The sequence below is a fragment of the Oenanthe melanoleuca genome, chromosome 5 (assembly GCF_029582105.1).
Source record: "Oenanthe melanoleuca isolate GR-GAL-2019-014 chromosome 5, OMel1.0, whole genome shotgun sequence".
Lineage (NCBI taxonomy): Eukaryota > Metazoa > Chordata > Aves > Passeriformes > Muscicapidae > Oenanthe > Oenanthe melanoleuca.
Genome location: NC_079339.1, coordinates 2,715,215 through 2,736,429, shown reverse-complemented (window position 1 = coordinate 2,736,429; position 21,215 = coordinate 2,715,215). Strand labels below are relative to the sequence as shown.

The window sequence follows — 21,215 nt, the reverse complement described above, 5'->3', positions numbered from 1 at the left end:
CACAGAGGGACCTGGATTGCTGGCAGATACAGGTCATCCAGCAGTTTATTGCAAAGATAAAAGGTTTATTACTGAAATAAATTATTCCATCTTTGCACTTAAACCTTCGTGGCTTGGTTTGCAGGAAACAAAATTATTTTAATTGCATTGTTATTTACTGTGACCGCTTCAGAAAACCATTTCTTTTCTCCCAAACTTTTTTTTTTCTTTAAATTTTGAAACAGCAACAAGCTTCCTTCTCTCCAGCCAAGCTGCCCTTAATAACTTTAGCACTTGTCTGCCTTTTTGTGTGTTCATGCTGCATAGCAAAGACTTGTATTTTAGTTGACCCCAAGAAATGCTGGATGTTTTTTTTATTTTATTTTAACTAATGCACTGCTACATGCTTTGTTTTTTTTTTTATATACCTTATGAAAGATTTGTCTTTTTTTAGCCTGGGAGAATGTAACAGTTCTCAGAAGTTGACACACTGATGCCACAAAATTGTCAGTCTCAAAGCCCTATGATGTGGGAACTGAGATATTTTTCAGCAAAAATAGATTCAATAGATTATGAGCTGATAGCCCAAGTCTTCTTTTCTTGGTCCATTGTTTAAATAGCACTTTTATTTCCAAATTCTGGGTGAAGTTTTGTAAATAAACTCTGCATATTTTGGTAATACTGTGTTCTGAAATTCTGATTTTGAATTTCTAAGAACATAAATTTATTAAATCCTAAATTATGTAATTCTTGGACAGTAATGAAGCCTTTCATGGTGCTGAGGAGTTTTGAAGTACAGATCCAACCATCCAGCCTTTTTTTTTTGAGGATGTATCTGTGTCATGACAACTGGGGACTCTCACTGAGGTGCTGGCTCTGTGTCACTCAGGCATGGTCAGATTTGAAAACAGTTACTTCCTTGAAAGAGAACAGCATTTAATTACCAGTGTCAGAAGAGGGGAAAGCCTTTTATTCCAATTCTAGTTACTGTGAAGAATAAAATCAGATATGAAGAAATGTGTAGATCATTTCAGTATTTTCAGTATTGCCCATAAAGCAGGTTCATATAATTTTTCTATGGCTGTATTTCTCCCCAGTCCCAAGCCTGTTACACAGTTTTAAGCTCTCTCCCTTTCCAAATGTGCTTATACAAAGGTCTAGTTGAAAAGTTAATTTTTTTGTTAAAATTAAGGACTGAGATACATGATTCAGTACATCCTTAGGAAAAGCAGTGACCATTTGGGTATTCTGCTGCCTTCAGGCAGGCTGATGGAGGCATGTTGGCTTCTAATGAACACAGACACTTCAGTGTAAATGGAATTGAGGGTATCTGAAGCTGGGATGACAGTAATAAAGTTGGGATGCAAATCTGGTAAATTATATTAGCTCTGCTTATTATTCTTTATATAGAATATGATGAAATTACAGATTTACTCTCTTGAATAGGATTGGAATTTCCCCCCCCCCTATTTTTCTTCAAGCACATATTGGAATGTATTTAACCAATTTAATAAAACAGGTTGAGCTCAGGCTGTTGCTCTTCAAAATATCCAAAGGCAGAGCAGCTTCTCCAGACTGCAGCTCATTATGTACAAAGCCTTCTCAGAGGCCATGTAGCTCCCAAGCACCACATTCAAGAGTGTGATTCAGGATATGTTTGCTTTGGAACAGAGTTTTAACATAGAAAATTGCAAAGAAAATTGATGTAGTAGCCCCAGAAGTGTCTTTAAATTTCAGTGTCCCTTGCTTCTTGCATAGGACAAGACCATGGCACTTCTAAGAAATATTCTTCAGCTAAGCATGGTAGTGATTTGGAAAAGCAGCTTAGGATGTAGGAGCTGTTCTTGGTCTGAGAGAGTTCCTGGGGTGCTCCTGGTCCTTCCTGTGAGGAGAAGGGACAAGCCAGCACAAAGCAGAGCTCAGCTGCTGATGCATGTGCTCTCTCATGATTGTGTCATTTCAGTCATGTTTCAATCATTTTCTATTGTCAGAAGTTTTTTATTATGTCTAACTAAAAACTCTTTATTGTGTTAGAAATCAAAAGCAAGCTATACTGGCAAAAAAAAAAAAAAAAAAGGCTGTTTCAGATGGATACTTAGATGGATTTTCATCTCTGGCAGCCAAAATCTTTTATCAGCTTCAGGTGAAACCATTTTTCCTTGATCTCTTAATCTGCTCCATTCTTAGCAGCAGTTGGGACACACCACAGAGCCTAATTGTGTTGCACTGATAGTGTGTCTGTCTCTGATTGTTTGGGCTGAGTTTCTCAGGTGTCAGCAGCTGGGATTTGTAGTGTTCCCCTGCCACTGAGGGCCATGGAAGAAGGTTTTCTCAGTGTTCCATGAGGTTATTTGAGCAGCTTGTACTTTATCAGTAATGCTTGAAGAACATCTCACTCTTACTGTCTTGACCTCTGTTCTTTTTTCAGCATAAAATACATTTTATGTGTAAAATACACAAATTTTTGTAGTCTCAAATTTGACTTTCCCAATTACTACATAACAGCAATGAACCAGCAGCACAATGATAGGCATTTGCAGTGATTCTAGGGGAAAAAAATATTAAACAGCTTGAAGAAATATTGCTGATGTTTTCCTCTTTACCTCCAGGAAGGAGAATCATACAATAAGCCATTTCCTGGTTTTTGGCTTTGCAGATGATGTGAAAGCTGCCCAGTGATGTTACAGCAGGGTGAGGTAGTAAATTCTTCTATCAGTGGTAGTGTCTGAAACAGGGGCAAGCTCAGGGAGCTTGATGAAATGTTTAAAATTTCTTAATTTGTTGATGAAATATTAAGATTTCATGATGTCTAGCAGGCACTTGTTTTCAGAAAAAAACAGACATTACCCACTATTACAAAAAGTTACCTGGGAGCAACTTGACCTGGAAATGTTGTTTGGGCCTCCAGATTACTTCTTTGCAGAGCTCACTTTTTTAAATGAAAATTGGTTTGTTTGTTTGTTTTTTTAATTACTAGTAATTGAGGAGTGTTTTTAAAATAAACCCTCAGTTGGAAAATAAGATTGATTAACTCTTGTTGAGGATAGCTAAGTTATAAAATTAACAATTCAAAGTAGCTTTTTTTATTTTTATTATAAAAATACTTTAGATAATGCTCTTAGAAATAAATGCAAATTATTTGCATCTGCATATATGTGAAATGCATTGGGATGCTTGTCAGCTCTGGTTTGTACTTATACTTTCTCATAAACTTTCAGTACAGTGCTCTGTTTTCATTTTGTCCTGTCTGTCAGAAATCTTTGATTTGAAAGCTTGCCTGCTTTCTTGCTTGGTAGATGTAATGGAACTCTGACTAAAGTAATTTTTTTTTTTTTTTACTGAAACAGCTGTTATACATCTGTAAATGTAATGAAAACTGTAAATGCTAAATCAAAATTTTCATCTTTGTGTAGCTTTCCTACTCAGAAATCCTAATTTTTACTATCATAGTAATGAGTTTATTGTATGCAGGGGTATCTTTTAAACAAGCTATAAGAAATTTGAAAATATAACTCTGTACATAATAATTTTCATGAAGTGTCATTACCAGGCTTTTGCAGTTCATTTGTAAAAGCAAAAGAGATAAAATAATTTCTCCAAGGTGTGCTTTGTGTCTTTTGCTGAACTGCTGAAACACATAGATACAGTTGTTTTATTTCTGCAACTTTATTAAATGATAAAGTTTATAAAAGTTTTCATAGCTTCCATTGCCAGGTCCTCAGGCACTGTAGTGGCCAACCCCTGAAAGTGACAGAAGCAACTATCTGAAATCTCTCTTTTTTCAATAATTATAGGTGTTAAGTTAATTTATGCAAAAGAAACAAACTGTTTGTAAGGTTATGTATAAAAATACATGCAGGTTTTCTCTCCTGTGTTCTTTGATATTAAATAAGTGTAACACTAAACCCAAAATGGATGTGTTTTAACTTTTGTTAGATGTGGCTGTTTATGTGTGCAGTGTGTGATGTGTGTCCCATCCTTCAACTGAGATTCTTCTCAAGTTTTCAGATTTATTTTTATATGTCTCCACACCCAACTCAGTCACAGTGATACTGGCCAGCTCTGTGTGGGTTTAACCCTTGAGGCATGTCACACTTCTTCCTCAAGAGTCTTTGCTCAGTGAAAACTTGGTTTTCACCTGAATCTCGTTCTGTTTTAAAGCAGACCCAGATTTTGTTCCCTCCAGTTTACAGGGATGGGTGTGATAAAGTTGGGTCAGAAAACTTAATTGCACTTTATTTCTCCAGTAGGTGTAGAAGCCCATTGCACTAATTCTGAATTCATCATGTGTTGTTTGCTTTTTCAACAAGGCAGCAAAGGCAGAAAGTACATTAGAAATTTTTTTTTAAAAATCCAGAATTAAACATTTCCCCCTTCCTTTCCTGTGTTTGTGTCCATGATCCATCATGAGCAGATATGAGAAAATTCAAACCATCGTGTTCCAGTGGCTTTCAGCTGGTATCTGTAGGATGTTGTGGTCTCTTGGATACTTCTGAAAGATTTACAGGTGCTAACAAAGATCTTATGTTAAAATAGGTTAAATTTGCAATGCAGGGAACTTGCCTGCTCTCAGAAATGGAGTAGTTTAGGAGATCAACCTTTAAAGAAAGATTACAAAAAAAAAAGGAATATGGGTCCTGCTCAAGATGAAGTAGAGCATAAAATGTGGTGTTTCTATTCTGCATTCTTTCTTTTACTTCTGTAATTCATTTTTTCCAATAGTAATTACATGGGTTTTTTTTTTTTTTGCCCAGCATTAGTAGGAGCCAGTCTTTCAGAGGAGTTATTTTAATCAGGCTTTGTTGCAGATTTTACAGCTGCCCATTATACTCAGATAACTGTATTATCTAGCTGGAGGAAGGTGTGGATAAAAGTCTGAACTGCCATTTCTGCTGTAGATAACTGATATTCTTTTGCTCTCTACCTGCAGGAACTTCCAGCCCCTTTGCTTGATGATACCTACAGGAAGGAATTGGGAGATGAAGCAGCAGTTGTTAATTCTGAGGATTTTCAGGATTCTATGAAAATAGCCTGGCGCTACCAAAATTTACCAAAAATGGAGGTAATAGCTATTTCCTACTTCTTTCCTCTTGCACTCAAAATGAACTTGAAAAGAAAATGCTTTTCAGTAGAATCTAGACAACAGAGCTGCTAATGGGCAGTGTTACAGGATTGCCTCTTGAGGGAAAACTACCATACACCACTGATGTTTTAATTACTAGTGATGCAAAAAGAAAGGGAATTTGAGAGTTTGCAGGTACTCTAACACTCAATACAGACAATGGTAATTTTAAAATTAAAAAAAAAAAATTAAGTTCCATGGGATTTTTCAATGAGTTTTATTAAAATGAGAGAGCTTTTTATGCAAGTTGGGATAATGTGCTTGCTTACAAACTTGGACCAAATTGAGTTGTACACAAATTACTTAAGTAGGTTTAATCAACAGGACTTACTAGGTGTCTGCAGTGAAAGTAGTGTGTTGAAGCAAGCTGTTGACCTGCTTATCCATGTGCATAACAACTAAAGCAAGCACTTGAGATTATATCAGCTTCACTGTCACTGGAAACTAATCACTGTGCAGGGACAATGTAAGAAACAAGCTCAGTGGTCAGTCTTTCAGAGTTTACAGTTGTTAGTGTTTTGTGAATAATCAATCTCCCATGGCTGATGACTTTCCTGTTTAATCCAGTGGCACAATCAATCTTTAACACAATCACAGCATTTCTGACTATCCAGAATAAAATCCTGGTTTTGTCTATACATTTTAGTCTCCATTTATAAATTCTGGATTAGATGTAGTCATACCTGCCTAGTAAGTTCAGTTGTATTCTTAAAAACATAATTGGAATGTGACAAAATGATCTTACAAGGCTTGGCATGTTTGGTTTTCTGTGAAATTGCACAGACATGGCTATATAGTTGTGTCAGAAAAGACTTATATATGGTGACATGCCAAATCAAACAGCCTCCAGGGAAATCATATAATCTCATCAATTTTATGATTGTGGAGCTTGCTGTGCCACTCTGAACCATCCCCAAAATAATTTCTCTGTTTTAAAATCTAGCAGAGTTACTTGTACATTGATGTGAAAACAATTGCATGTTGTTAACAAATTGTTTTCTGATGTTCTAACAAAATAGAAAAAATATTTTAAAATTTATTTGGGTTTGCACTCATCTTTTTTAACTTCATAGCAGCAAACACTTCTTCCACTAATGTAATATTTCCTGAAATTTCATGATGCACATGCCCTTGATTATTGCAAATTGATTATAAGATATAATAAGATTGTCAGTTTTTTGGGGGGAGTTTCCCTTCTTGTTGTTGCTTTTTGAATTGGATCTTGATCATTCCCAATAGTTGAAGTACAATATTTTTATGTGTATGTTAAATTTATTCAAAATTTAAAACACAACTAAAAGTATCAATCTTAAACTATCCATACTTAAAATTTCTCAGGACATTTTAATTGGTGAAAAATTAGTTTGAAATTGATATTTTTTGATATTTTGTATTGCAGTTATCCTAAAATTTTGGCTCTGTTCTGTATTAATTGGATTGTTGATAATACTCCACTGAGGAAAAAATCTGATAGTGCCTTGCTACCCATAAGATTACATTTAGTTCAATAATTTAATGAACAACTTTGGTTGTGATTCCTTCTTTAAATGTTCCTTTGCTGGTAAAAACCAATGTTGAATAAGATTTCAAGGCATATTTTCCAAACTGATTGAACTAATATGCCAGGGCATTTTCAAAAGCTACTGTCAAATAGCTTCAACTGTGAAAGAGAAAAATTAGCTTGGCTTTTAGCTAGAACTCTAAATATGACAGCAGAAACTTTTTTATCTATTAGCTGGTTAAATGCAGAGTCTTTGTGGTATTTTTGATGATTAATTTGGTTACTGTTTCTGAGTAATAATAGATTTTGATTAGTAATTCAGATATTCCTTTTCCATTTATTAGAGCCTGTTTAGACTAGCCAGGTACCTCATTTTTGTTGTTAGGGAATTTGTGTTGGTGCTCCCCACAGCTGTCACATTTGCTCTCTACATATTGCACATACCTTGCATCAGAAAGGAATTATAAGAAATCTTATAGTGAAAGGCCTTGTTATGCTTGATGTGCCTTTGCCAGTTTGTTCCTTACATCTGTATCAGGGGTGAATTGAATTTAAACTTTCAAGTATATGGAAAGCCTGTTTTGCAATGCAAGACTGTGGTTTTTTTCTTTTTTTTTTGAATGAACTGCTTATATTCTTGGGGCAATATATAAACTGTCACAGCATGAAATCAATTTTCTGCCTTGATTCATCCTAAATCTGAGATTTCTAGCACATTAGTATTGCAATTAGAAACATTATCAGCAGAAGGTAGCATTAAAGCTCGCTCTGCTCACTGACAATTCAGAGCATTTCTCCTTGTGCAAAGCCAGGGAAGAGCTGAGCCTGCAGCCTGCTAATAAATAAATGGATCAGCTCAAAGTGCAGAGGGGTGGTGAGTGTGTGAGCTAAGGCAGATTATTCATGCTTACTTGATTCAGGTAGGCTTTCCTCCATGCCAGCATCCCGCTAAGCCTGGGAATGCAGGACACTGAGGCTTATTCAGGGCCCTCTGACATGGACCCAGCTTTTCTTGCTTTTATGGGGGTTTATTAGCACCAAATCCCAGGCTCCACCCAGTTTGTAGGCGCTGGGCTCATTCTTTGGAAGCAAGAGAGGTTATCACCTACCTTAATCCATGCAGGGGGGTGGATTAAGGACACCAATGTGCCTCAGGATTCTCAAAGAGGATCCTGGAAACTTCTTGTTTCTTCTTTTTTTGCTGTCTTTACTAAACTCTCTTGGGCCTCAGTGAGGATTTGCATCTGAAATGGGCAACCTGGAGCTTTGCTCAATGAAGACATCAGATCAAAGTTCAGTTAGTCAAGGCCTTTCTAAAACATTAAGGGGGCTTGGAAGTACACAATAAAAAGATGAGCTCTGGCAGAGATTGCAGTAAAAACATTCTGATCTGTAATCCGGATAAAGAATAGATTATAGGCCAAAGAACAGCCCCTGTTTAAATTGCTTTCAGAAGCCTTGTTTTGAATAAAGTTACATTTTGCAATAAAAACATTTAAATTTTGATAGAATGGTGTGTTTTATTGAGCTGCCTACTTTCAAAAGCAGATACCAAGAAACACTGATTTAGAGAATATACTTTTCTATTTTTTTTAAAGTAAAACTGGTTTGCCTCTAATGACTAGATATTCATAAGCAATTCCATGGGTTTTTAAAACTAAAAACTAAATATTTCTTTTAATTAAAAATTTGGGTTTATTTGTTATCCTAGGAAAAGTATTGCATTATTGTTACTGTTGATATTAACAACTCTTAGTCAAATAATTTCAAAATATTTACCCTAAATCAAATCATTCTAATTAATCTTAACAGTTTAATGATTTTTTTGTAAAATACTATCCACTTGAATAGTTGATGTTATAGCAGTCTGGGAGGGAGAGTTAACTTTACATGTATAATTCAAATAATGTTACAGGTTCTATTATGAATTCCATGAATGTGGAACAAACAGATGCATTTATTTCCCCTATTTACTATCACAACATGTTCAAAATGTGTAATTCCTGCCCAGGTATATGTTAAATTTGGTTTATGATGTTTTATATACAAATTAAGATCATAGTTATTGTGTGTAATGCTCAATCTCCTGTTTATTCAGTTTTCAAGAAATGGAAAATAGTTTTAAACTATTTCCTATTTTTCTATTAAAATCACTTATATGCAGGTGCAATGGTTTGGTTTTTTCACTGATCATAAATAAAGGGAAACTTTTTCCAAGTGAGCTGAAAATATTTCTGTAGCACCATACAATTGCCAGAGACTGAAAAATCAAAGACATGAAAAACCATCAACGTGATGTTCTGCACATTTCATAGATCTTTGCAAATTTGTGATCATCTGTCTAGAACATATAAAAAAATACATTCTTTTAATTATCTGACTGCACTTTGGTGCTGCACCTTGGAATTGTAAAGGTTGAACTCTGTGAAAAATTCACATTCAAGTAATAACAACGGGGCAACAAAAAATTTGTAGTAAATATTATTTTTTTCTACTTGAAGCTTTTATTTAGGCTGAATGGGGAAAAACCAGAGATTTGAAGTGTGTTGCTAGTTAACTACTTTCTTTTGACAGATAATAGTTTAAGATTGTAATCAGTATTGTTGTTTCCACAGGCCAGCCCAACAACCTATACAAAGTTTGGCCATTATTATGATCTTTCCAAAAAAATGCCTCCAGAGCTGTGTCAGTCTGTAAAGTGTCACAGTTTTTACCTCCATGAAGAACTGTCTTCTGAGCCTAAAATGAAAGTATGGTAAGTTTTGATAGCACAATCCTGCTGTGTGTTTAGATTTTCTGTGCATTTTGGCAGGAAAGGATACTTTTTGCATCTGTGAAGAATGCTGTGGTGATGGAGGAGTGGTTTGGTTGTGGGTCCCACTCAGTGCCACACTCCTGGAGTGGCACAGAGACAGCTCAGGGCTCTGCTGCCAGCTGGGGGAGGCAGCACATGGCAGTGACAATTAATGCAGACATTACTAGGACAGCCCAGGCCACAGCTGCATGTTCAGCCCAGCCCTACTGACAGCCAGGGTGGGGTCTGGGGAGAGCTGTTCCTGTCTGAGCATCCTCCCTGGGCACCCTGAGATGGGCTTGTCAGGTGGCTATCAGTCTGAAAAGGATAGCTGCATTTTTTAGGGCTTAGGAGACAGGCCATCCTTGACCTACATAGCTTAGAGTGCTAGATCACATTAGTTTATGATGTGCTTTTGCTTCTTACATCCTACAGCTTCACCTAAGGAAAATACAAGATACTGTGAATAAATTTACCATGGCTAATTATGTCTTACAAAACATTTCCTATTCAAACTCTTCTCAGAATGAATAACTTATTATGTTTATGTCTGTCAGCAGTGAATTAAGGAAGACTGAGGGAAAATGAGTGACAGTAGCAAAGACTCATATTAGCCTGTAGACACATGTCCATTGTATCTTTCTGGGAGACACTTCAAGTCAAGTCAAACATCAAGGCTGGGCCAGCAATTTCTTTGTCCAGCCCAGTCCCTGAATTTATATAATAGCATAATTTATATAATTTATATAATACCTAGTTTTATAGATCCCAGTATGTAGGGCAAGCTCCTGGAGGCAGTGTGGGGTTCATTGGGATTGATTTCCATTGCAGTGCACTCATATAAAACCAGATTTATGGAAGAAGTGCAGTAAAAAACCACCTTTCTTAGAGCTGTAGCAAAGCAAAAGCCAAGTCTCTCTCTAATTTGTTCTCTGTTACATGATCAAATGTCACTGCTTTGTAAAGTAAATTCTTGTGATAGTGTAAAAAAAACCACTTTTAGGACAAAGCAGAGAACTTCTGTTCTTTCTATAGTAAATATTTGAACCAACTTTGTTCATATGTTAATGTTATATTTCTAATTTTTAGTAGCAGAGCAATAGAGGATAGACACAAAAATATCTGACAGGTTTCAAGTGTTGTTACAGTTATTGGGGAATTTAACTCACTTTCTCTTCTCTAGCTAATGAGAATGTCTTAACTCATTCCACTAACTATATGGCTGTCAAGTATTAGTTCATTTTACATTAAAAGCAAATTAACTCATCAGTATAGTATAAGAAATGGACTTTATGCATTTAATTTTATAAGTTTTGTTTAATGCTGATATTGTCCTTGTGTGCTCGCCTGATAAAATTGCATCATTCTTACTATGTGAGTTCTATTCTTTTTTTTCTTAGTTTAAATCTAACAGAAGGACTGGATATATGTAATTTTCTTGGCAAATTGGTAGAGCAGAGAGTGATGAGGTGAGGAATGTGATCAAATCAAGCTGGGCTTTGGAAGATTTATCTCCTGTTCCTCTTCCTGCACTCTCAATGTGGGTCTCCTTCAAGAAGCCTCTCCTGAGGAAATGAAGGAATTGTGGTGTTGGGAATAAAGGCAGATACCAAAGTAACTGCCAGCCACCATTCTAATCACTGTCATGCAGTCTAAAATTTATATGATAAAGGACAGGGAGGACTAAAAACCACACTGGGAATAGCAAACTCTTAGAAATCTGTGGGAGTTTTAAAGCTGTGTAAATCTCTTTCTTTATAGTAGATAATTTGTCTTCTAACTTTGATTATAGTCATTTCTGACCACAAACACAGTTGGTTTTGGATTCTCTATTTTAAAAAGGTCAGAGTTAAGGCAAGGTGGGAAGGAAGAGCTTTTCAAAATTGCAGTCCCTGATATAAAGCTTAAAAAGAATGGATGTTCTTGGGAAAATTGAAGCAGAGTTAAGAGCTGACATACAGAGGATGTAACTCTGTCTTCTGCAGTCATGGGTACAGCAAATTGTACTGGTAGAAATACAAGCAGGAAATATGGAGGTGTTTTTCTAATGATTTGCACAAGAAATTGCCTTGCAGACTCAAGTTGGGAGTATTGTAGTTTCTCCATCACTAAAAATTTCTAAGGACAAGCTAGATGAACATCTGACAGACTTATTGAGGTCCTTTTCATCCCTGTATTTGTGACTCTTTAATTCACATTAATTATGATGTATTAAATCCAATACTATTGAATTGCTGTGAATGTTACCAGTTATTTCACTAATTTCAATAAGTTTGTGCTTTTACAGAAACCCAGCAGATTGTACTGCAATTTTTACAAATACTGTGGTGAAATTCTGCAAGTCCTCTCAGCATGATTTCCTTAGAAAAAGTTTCTAAAAAGGGGAGGGGAGAGATATTATTGTGCTGGTTCTGCTGTTTGGAAAATCAGTTGAATGCTTCAGGCTTTTAAATCTAACTTCAATATATTGTAGAATAGTAAAACTTTCTGTTCTCTTGGTTAACTAGATGATTTTAAAGTAAGTAGTCACACAATAGTCAGTTGAAATCACCAATTTGTATTAGACCTTATCTTGGGCTGCCTGTAGGTCCTTGCTCAGTGAATATGCTTAGAGCCATTCCCAAAAAATCCCTGTTGGCAAAAAGTACTGACAGCCTTAAAAGGAGATTTTTTAAAAATTATCAAAAAAATTACTTGAAGTTCTGAAAATCTCTAAAAATATTTTTTCTTTCAATTTTTACTTTCTTTTAATTTAATTTATCCGAAGAAGATTGACAGAAAATTAACAGTGCAAGCAGACAAATCCTTCAAAAATAAGGAAGCATTTTTTTAAAAGGGGATATTTCAATATTGAAATAATTTACATTAATAGGCTCTATATTATGAGATGTTTGCAGAAAATTTAATGACATTCTAAAGGGTAGACTTTGCAAGGTATGTATCAGTAAAGATATTTCTGAATGAATTTTTTCTCTTAAATTGTGTAGTAGTGCAGACCAAAAGCAGTGGTGTGTTATGGGTTTTTTAAATCCAAGAATGTTTTGCTTTTGTCACTAATACTGAGGTTGAGGAGGAAGTGGAAATGAATAATTTTGTCTAGTATACACTTTTCCATAAATGAATGATATTGTTGTTGAGACATGATGCTTCTTTCTAGTACCAAAAGTTGCAAAAATTAGAAATTAGCTAAAAAAAAACTTTTCCATCTTCTCTAAATATTTCCACATTACTTGATCTTGCATTTTCCATTCCAAATATTTATAATATTGCAGAGCACAGCATGGTGAAATAAATTGTTGCAGTGCTGTAACTAGGGCCATTGAAGAGACACCTTCTCTCACCTAACCCATCCCACATGGAGGTCATGAGCAGGGACAACCTCTTCCTTCTGAAAAAGGATTTTAGAAGCTCAGGGGTTGTTGTTTTTTTTTAATTGCACCTTTTTGATTAAATTATCATGCATATATTGATGTGAGCTAGGTGTTCCCTAGGTGATGTCCTGTTTGGGTGGGGTTTTTTTCTCTTTTCCTGATAGAGACCTGCTGTTTTTATACGTAATTAATGTTCCTCAGAGAATGTCATTAATCCAGAACTTGTTTAGATGCACCTAGAATTCACCTTGCTGACCAGCCTTACTTTTCCCTTTTTTTTTCAGTTAGAGGGTGACTAATTTTGGAGGATCTTAATTTTCATTTTTCCTCCTTGAAATTGGGCACATCTATTTCCCCACCCTCCTTTCCTTTGGGAAGAAGTGGGGAGCAAGAAGAACAATTTTTTGCTCTATTTTCATTTCACCACCCCAGGATGTAGCAACAGATTATGCATTTATAGCAGAAAATATGCAAGAAAAGTTATCTGCCACATTTTCTTATACAGCTTATATACTCCTGTCAGAAACATGAGTATACTGACCATATATTTTAAAATCCTTGGAAAAACAATGCTGCATCTTTTAATAAGAAAGGTCCTTTGTCATAATATTTTGTGGCATAAAAAGGACCAGATCATCCTCATGCTTCTAAGTCTCTAGCACCACATTAAGAAACTCATTTTATTTCACCTGTTCTTCAGTGAGTGGACTGTCTCTGTAATTGTAGATAATGTCTTTTTTGAGATAATTACAGAGTTTCCCTTTCAGGATCAGAGATGCAGAGACTTTATATAGGCCAGAAACTCTTGGCCCTTTTGAGAAATCATCTATATTTATACATATGTCCCTCTCTGGCTATTCTCACAAGCACCTGGTTTCTTTATGGACTTGGAAAGAAAGGTGATTTTTTGACTGACTGGATTAAAACTGACCTTTTCTTTGCAATTAAAAATGAGTTTTAGAGGTTGTCAACACCATGTGCTCACCTTAAGGTTTGGATCACTCCTTTTCTTTCCTGTGTTTTCACATGTGTGTGTATCTGTATTTTGATGGAGGGAAGGGCAAATTTTTACCCTGTAAACTGGCACCTGGCAGACAGTGTAGGTGTAACATTTAATAGCCATGTTTGCTCTCCTTTCTGCAGTTCTGGGACTGATGGCTAGATTAGACTACAGGTTCCCTTTGGATAACCAAGAAGGATAGAAATTCATTTCCCCATGATAAAAACTAATTGCAAAGCCAGTTCTCCTAAAGGAAGCAGTAAATGGGCCTGGGTGTTTGGTGCCAAAAGAAGAAAGCTCCTCTGTCTTATCTCATTTTGATGTTGGGGAAGGGCAGTCATGTCCTGGTGCTAGTGCTGGGCCCAGGTTTACAGGGCTGTGTGGCTGACAGCAAATGTTCTCTAGTGCTGGTTGCCAGGAGATTTTGTTGTCCTGGTGGCTGGAGCTGGTACCTGGCAGGAAGGCAGAATATCCTCTCTGGTGACTTTGCATTGCAGGCAACACTTGTTTTCTGTCTCTACTTTCAATCTCGTTCTTCAGAGCAATTACCAAACCAGAAGGTTTGATAATCAAAGGAACCAAAATAATCAAGTTGGAATTTTTCAGTAATACTTATAAATCTTACCTTAAGAATGTATGTGCTTTTGAAAAAGAAGAGATTTATCTAGAGTCTAGATTTCCCAATAAATGTAGATAAAATAGGTTTTACTGTCTTGCCTAATGGAGTCTCCTTTTCCATAACAAGGCTATTTGTCATAGCCTTGATAACCTAACCTTTGTTAACTGCTTGGAAACTATCAGCAGAGAAGTCAGAGCCTTTGTTGTAACCAGGATACCTTCTTGCCAGCTCCTGCTTTAGCCATTACTAAAGTGCTAAACAAAAAAGAGTAAAGAAGGAATTGTTTAAACTCATTATCAGAATCAAATTGTGTCTAGTAACAAGACCAAAAAAAGAGACTAGAAACTGGAAAATAAGAAATACCTTATTTCCTTCCTTAAATATTGTGGCAAACATTGCCAGAAGGGTAGTGCAACTTGCTTTTATAAATACTGGTTTTTACAATATTTTTCATGTTCTTATTTACATAAGATGGGTCAAATTCAAGGAAACAATGAATATTTTAGAAAGAGGGAGAAGAGCACCTATTTTGCCATTTTTTAAAAATCTGCACACTTTACATTATTTTTAAAAATTCTTTCTTTGCTGCAAATCTCTTCTAGTAGATTAATTGCAGATCTATTTTATTTCTTTGTTTTAATTCTGGGACCCTTTAATTCTACTAGTGCTTTGCTTATTTTATTCTTTTACCCACTAACTTTTAAAAACAAGTTAGTAATGAATCAGAAATCAGCAAATATTTCGATTGCAATATATTCTCTGGCAAAAAAAAAAAAATATCTGCTGTGATAATGCAAAGACACAGAGAGGGAATTTTGGCTTCTGTGGGGGCTAAAATTCAGTAAACTGACAGCGGCCAGGCAGTGCAGGTAGAACATTTTTTAGCAATTCCTTTTGCAACTAAACACTGGGAAAGTAATGGATTCAGAAGTTAAACTTCCCTGTTTGAAGTGCTCCTTTTTTTTGTATAGCAAGGCAGACTTTATGCATGAAATATCATGTTGAGATTATACAGTTAATTTTCAGCTCTGAATTTCATAAAGGGTATTAAATTATTAAAGTACATCAGTTTAATCAGTAGCCTTCTAGTGTACTAAATCTGAAGCAAAAATAAATAGAGTTTAATTTGGAAACTCTCCTATGTGTTCATATCAGAGAAAGGGCATCTCATCATGTTTTTTGACATTGATTATTTCAAAACTCAAATTTATTAGGACCACATGACTTTTTTGATTGTACTCAAGTATATTTGAGGGTTGGGGTTGTGTGGATACTGTTTTCTTCAAGGAAACATAGATTTTTGAGTTGAAGCAATGGTGCAAAAGACAAATCATTGCAATTCTTACATGCTTTTCAGAAAAGTTGAGTTCTCTCCTGTGCCAAGGAATGAAAGCAAGTTTATTTGGGATTATTCATCAGTAAAATGCATTTGGATAACAGTAACAGTAATGGGAATATTTTCATTAATAACCTAAGTTATGGAGCAAATGAGAATATTTTTAGAGGCAAAATTTTCAAAATAACCAGTCATATTTCCCATGAAGTACAGCAGGGGGTCTGAATCCTCAACCCTTGGTGAGACTGGAAGAAAATGTCAGGGCCAGAAAAAATAAGAAGGGCTGAAGCTGCAGTGAGGAACCTGCATCAGAGACCCACCCCAGTGTGGTCCATGGAATTTAAGAAAACATTGTCTCTTTTAAAAGTGAACACCTGAATTGCTCTTGGAAAGTAAAGAGCTTCTAAGACAAGATGGTTTGCTGAAATTTCATTTTGTTTTAAGTCTGCTTAAATCCATTTGTAGCCATCAGTTTGCTTTTGTTTGTTTTTCTGAATGTTGAATTTTCTGAACAAAATATAGAGTAAATGCTACCTCACAGTTTTGCTGTCATGCAAATTAAGCAGTGAAAATGTATGAAAATTTTCACAGAAAGTCAACTCTGTTCATCAGGGCATTGATTAGGTATACTTGGAATAAAAACTGGGTAGATCTTTGTCAGTTACAGAAGATTAGTACTGGGCTGTAATGGTTTCAACTTTAAGTTGATGCATTAAATCATTAATCTTCTAGATGTAAGTGAGTCTGACATAATTAAGTTATCTTAATCCCTAGAGATTTCAGCTTTCACTGAATGTCTGAGCACTGAACTAGTTAATATGAAGCAGTCACAACTGCTTATAATGTCAACTTTATTCCAAGAGTTTGGGGTTTTTTTCTTCTCTGACACCTCCTTTCTGTGTGACACTTACACTGAAAGCTGCATCTGCTCATATTTATTTTTATACAGCTGTTAGAGACATGGAGGGGAGTATTAAAATGTATAACTTAGATATTTCCTCTTCCCAACAGGAATATGAACAGTGGTTATGCCAGGCTGCTTCAGTCCATTCAGAGGATCATTTCCCAGGAAGGTTTTGATGGCTCTGATCCCCAGGTACTGGAGACCCTCACACTCCTCCTTAATCCTGTAACTGCTGTTTCCTTGCTTTGCAAAGGTGTCACAAGGTCTTGGACAAACTATTGAGGAGCAAATTGTTTCTAAGCATTGCTAAAGTGAATAAGCAGTGTAAATAAAGTTCATGTTTTAAAGGGTTTTTTTTGAGTTTTACCTGTTAGAGATATGCAGGACCATCTGAGAAAGAGATGTAAGACAGCATTAGTAAAATGCCTTTTCTGTGCAATTAGCTAATAAATAGAGGGCCAAATATAATGTAAATAAGCAAAACACATTCTCATCTACAGTATTTGTTTTTCTAATTATTGCTTTAGAATAATCTGTTTGAGATTCTTGAGATTAAACATTTACCCTTAAACGTTCAGATTTTCTTATTGCTGTTTTAGCTGGTGGGAATTTTTTAATTGATTAAATGGCAGTATCTGAGAAATAAAAATGTTATTTCAATTTACATATCAAAGCAGCTTATCAGCCTTCCAAACATCTCTTCTATACATCTATACAAACATCTATACATCTATATAAACATCTATAAAGCATAATGTGGGTAATCAAAAACATTTTAAGTGTAACAACATTTTTTCTAATTTGAGCAGTGCCTTATCAGTTATTCTTTGTCATATTCAGTTGGAAATAATATAAAGAGCTTTGGAGCTGATGGAAATAATATAATAAATTGTATATATTGATGCTTAATTATTGCTGTACAGTAGAAACATTACTGCAGTAGGAATCAATCAGCACAGGCACTGGAGAGCCTGGAATGATTTAATACAAGGCTGTGTGGCAGAGCAGCATGTTAGGAATGGTTTTTGCAGGGGAGAGGCAGCTGGGGAGGATGTTCTGCTGCCTGCAGTGGGGTCTGCAGGCATTACCTGCACCGAGCACTCGTGTGGAAATGTCGGCGCTGCGCTCAGCCCTGTCTCTGCTGAGATGTCTGGGAGGGCTTTGCCTCCCCTTTGGTGGCACTGCCAGTCTGGAGAAGGCCATTGGTCCCTGCCAGGCCCCTCTCCCTGCTCCCTGCAGTAGCCATGGCAACAGGGATGTGTGTCATCCTCCTGTACAGGCGGGGATGCTCCTCCTGCCTCAGAGCCCTGGGTGACACAAACGCCCTGCCAGCCTCCAGCCAGCCAGCAGCCTCCTGCCCAAAACATCAGCCTCCTACTGCTGCTTTCTCTTTATATATCCATGTGCATAGAAGGAGATGAAGCCTTTTCACAGACAGCATTTGGGTGGGCTTTTTTCCTTGCAATTAGGGAAAAATGAAACATCACCCATCATTATTTTCTCTACTTTTTGTCAGTCGTTTCAAAATGTCTGACCAGTGTCAATGAAACAAAGCCAGAACTTTAACTGAGATGAATGGAACAGTATATGTTTTCTAAATAATACATATAAGCTTCTAAGGTGAAGCTTTAAAAGTTAGAGAAGTCCTTTTTCAGGCCAGTTTATTGATCTAGAAAGCCATTAGCACTGTGTAGTTCTTTCTATTTCAAGGGAAGTAAGACATATGATTTCCTGAAGTGGTTTCTGTTACTTTCTTTTATACTCTGCTTTTCCCCTTGCATCATCTTTCCTTGTACATTTAGATTTTGTACACTTAGAAGTCTTGTATAATACATACTTCTTAAAAATACATCCAGACTTCAATGTAACAGTGGCCCAGAGCACACACTGGATCTTTTATTTGCCAAATCTCTGAGCAATTCTCTGCTATTTCATATCCTCTTCTGTTTATTGAGCCCTCAGAAGTGTTTTTTAAATAGATGTGAAGATTAAGGACCACCCTGTATTCCTCTGGACTTTTGTGTAATTCCATATATTGTATAATTGGTATATAATCATAAAACCTTCTGAGAAGTTTGTAGATGTATGCCCCCCACGCCCAAATAATCCTCTCTCTGACTGGTCAAACTTTCAGATATTTTTGGCTACTTTCACATCAATATGCCAATGATGCATAGATTTACTCCTTTATTTGAAGAGGGGTGTGAAGAAAACTGAGCAGAATGTGACTCATCCCAGCTGAGAGATGATTTGACACAATTAGGAAAATAAGAGAAAACTACCATTACAGGTTTGATAAAATGGTCAGGCATCTCTAGGGCCTAGTACAGTCAGTTAACATTAGTTTTTAGAATCATCTGCAGGTGGCCATTGTAGATTAATTGTTTTTACTGTCCTGCATGGCTTTGTGCACCTTAGCACAATAATTCCTGTCTGAGGTGTGAGCATACAGAAAAGTTTGGTTGAAGTTGACCAAAGCAATAACCTGTTTGTTCCCTTTGCCAAGGTCTGTTTGGAAAATCAGGGTTTGAATTACCTATAAGCTACAAATACATCCTTTCTAAAACTTCCCAGTAATTCCTTGCTGCTGATCATTAAGTGGGAGTCCTTTATAAACTGATCATGGTATTAAATTATATAGAATAGTACCTCTTTCTTCCAGAGTATTTTGGGGCTTTCATGTTTGACATCAGAGCTTTCATAGGCAACTATTTCCTTAAAATTTCTTTTTTGTACTTTGGAGGCTTTCAGGGTAATTGTTGGGAGGGATTTTTTTTTTTTTTTTTTTTGTTGGCTTGGAGTTGGGTTTTCTGAATTCTTCATAATTAGAATTTCTGCTAACAAATCAAACACTGTTACAAAAATTACATGGTAAAAAAGTTTTTAAAAAATTAGAAACTAAATCCAAACTTCCAGACTAATGGGAATATAAAAGATCTAATGGTATATCTAAAAAAATGTTATCCTACTCTTTACAGCAGGCTGGTTGTGGGAGAATATTAGACTTATGCTTTTCTTATATTCTCAGTTTTGGAATAAAGTGTCAGGGCTATGCCTGACAGAAGTTCTATTACTGGCCAAATAAATACATCTGATATTGTCAGGTGTTGGAATAGCTTTTTTTGAATCTTTTTTAATCTTTTACTACTCTTAAGATTTGATGTTGTGAAATAAGCATCTGTCATCCTCTCTCCATTAAAAGTTTTTTCCTCTCTGTGTTGTTCTTATGGATGTTGCTCATATGAAAAAGTATTTTTCTAATTTAAAAAGTTTCTGTGAGTTTTATGTATGTTTGTGTTGAAATTTTGAAATATGTAATGCTTGCACTGCCTGGTTAATATCCATGATATCTGGATAAAACAGTTTCCTTAAATGCCTGGGGTTTTTCCCATTGCTTAAGTGCACATAAAGAATTGCCTAAACCTGCTCTGATCAGGAGTAATTAAAGAATATTAGATTAAAACTTCTCTTTTTGCTATTCTTTTTAAAACTGAGCATCTGATCCAAGGGGGTACCATACAGAGAAGTCAGATTGTGTTGTATTATGTTATCCTGATCTTCATGCAGCAGTGGAAAAAGTTCACTTTTCCTAACTAAAGCCTAAAAGCCTGCAAAGCCTGAGACTAAAGAATGTGCCAGAGTTGGAACATAAATTGCTTTCCCAGAGATTGGAAGGGAATTGGCAGATCAGCTCCTGTGTAAGACACACAAGTGGATAAATGCAGAGCCATGTGAGACTGTGTCCACTCACCCCAGGCTCTTTCTACCCCTTATGGATAAGGAAGAATTTGAAGAGGAGCCTCTTGTCTTGTCAGAACCTTTCCTCTGGATTTCCAGAGCAGCTGTGCAGTGTTTTGTGCTTGATAGTTGCTGTTTATTCCAGCTGTTGGAAATTAATATCTACATTTTAATATTTACACTTAATATCAAAACACTTTTCTGTGGTGCAAAGTACCTGCAAGCTTTTACTTATCAAAACTAGTATTTACCTATATATATATATGTGGGGGTGTGTGTATAATTAAGGAAAGCTGGTGTTTAAGCATGACCCCTGAACTCTAGAAATGTTTCTTTGATCACCTTGTGCAGGAAGTATTTCAATAAGGGAGTTCATTGTCTCTCTCTCAGCTATTGATAGCAAATATATCTAAAATCCTTTCCAAAAACCACCAGGAAAGGTCACATCAAATAAGCAGAAATGAGACTTGTCATCATGAGAGATAAGATTTTACTTTGCATAAACAAATGACAACTTGGACTTCATCATCTCTCCCTTCAGAAAAGGAGCTTTATCTTAGCCAGAAAGCAGACCAGAAACTCTTATATCAAGGTGTGGTCCTTAAAAGATAATTTGCTGATGTCCCATCTGTGTTTCCACAGTTGTGACTACAATTTCTTTTATTAGTGGGAAGGACTTAGGAACATAAATGATGGTTGGAGACTTCTAAGACAGTGTTGGTGAGCTAAGGCACCAACCTTGTTCACTCAGAAGGAGCAGAAAAAATGAAACTGGAGCAAACAGGATAGCCAGGTTATGAAAGCAGAAAGGTGAAAATAGAGGGAGAAGTTGTGTTTGATTACTCCCAGGC

At 36.0% G+C, this 21,215-nt stretch overlaps 1 protein-coding gene across 6 annotated transcripts in view; it reads left to right on the top strand.

Moving 5' to 3' along the window:
- ELP4 (elongator acetyltransferase complex subunit 4) overlaps positions 1–21,215 on the top strand; it is a 127,410-nt gene that overhangs the window by 20,184 nt on the left and 86,011 nt on the right. For all 6 annotated transcript variants that reach the window (XM_056493594.1, XM_056493593.1, XM_056493592.1 and 3 more), the window contains exons 4-6: positions 4,910–5,041; positions 9,218–9,357; positions 16,734–16,818. In XM_056493594.1, the coding sequence (XP_056349569.1) occupies positions 4,910–5,041; positions 9,218–9,357; positions 16,734–16,818 (357 nt within the window). The remainder of the gene's footprint in view (positions 1–4,909; positions 5,042–9,217; positions 9,358–16,733; positions 16,819–21,215) is intronic.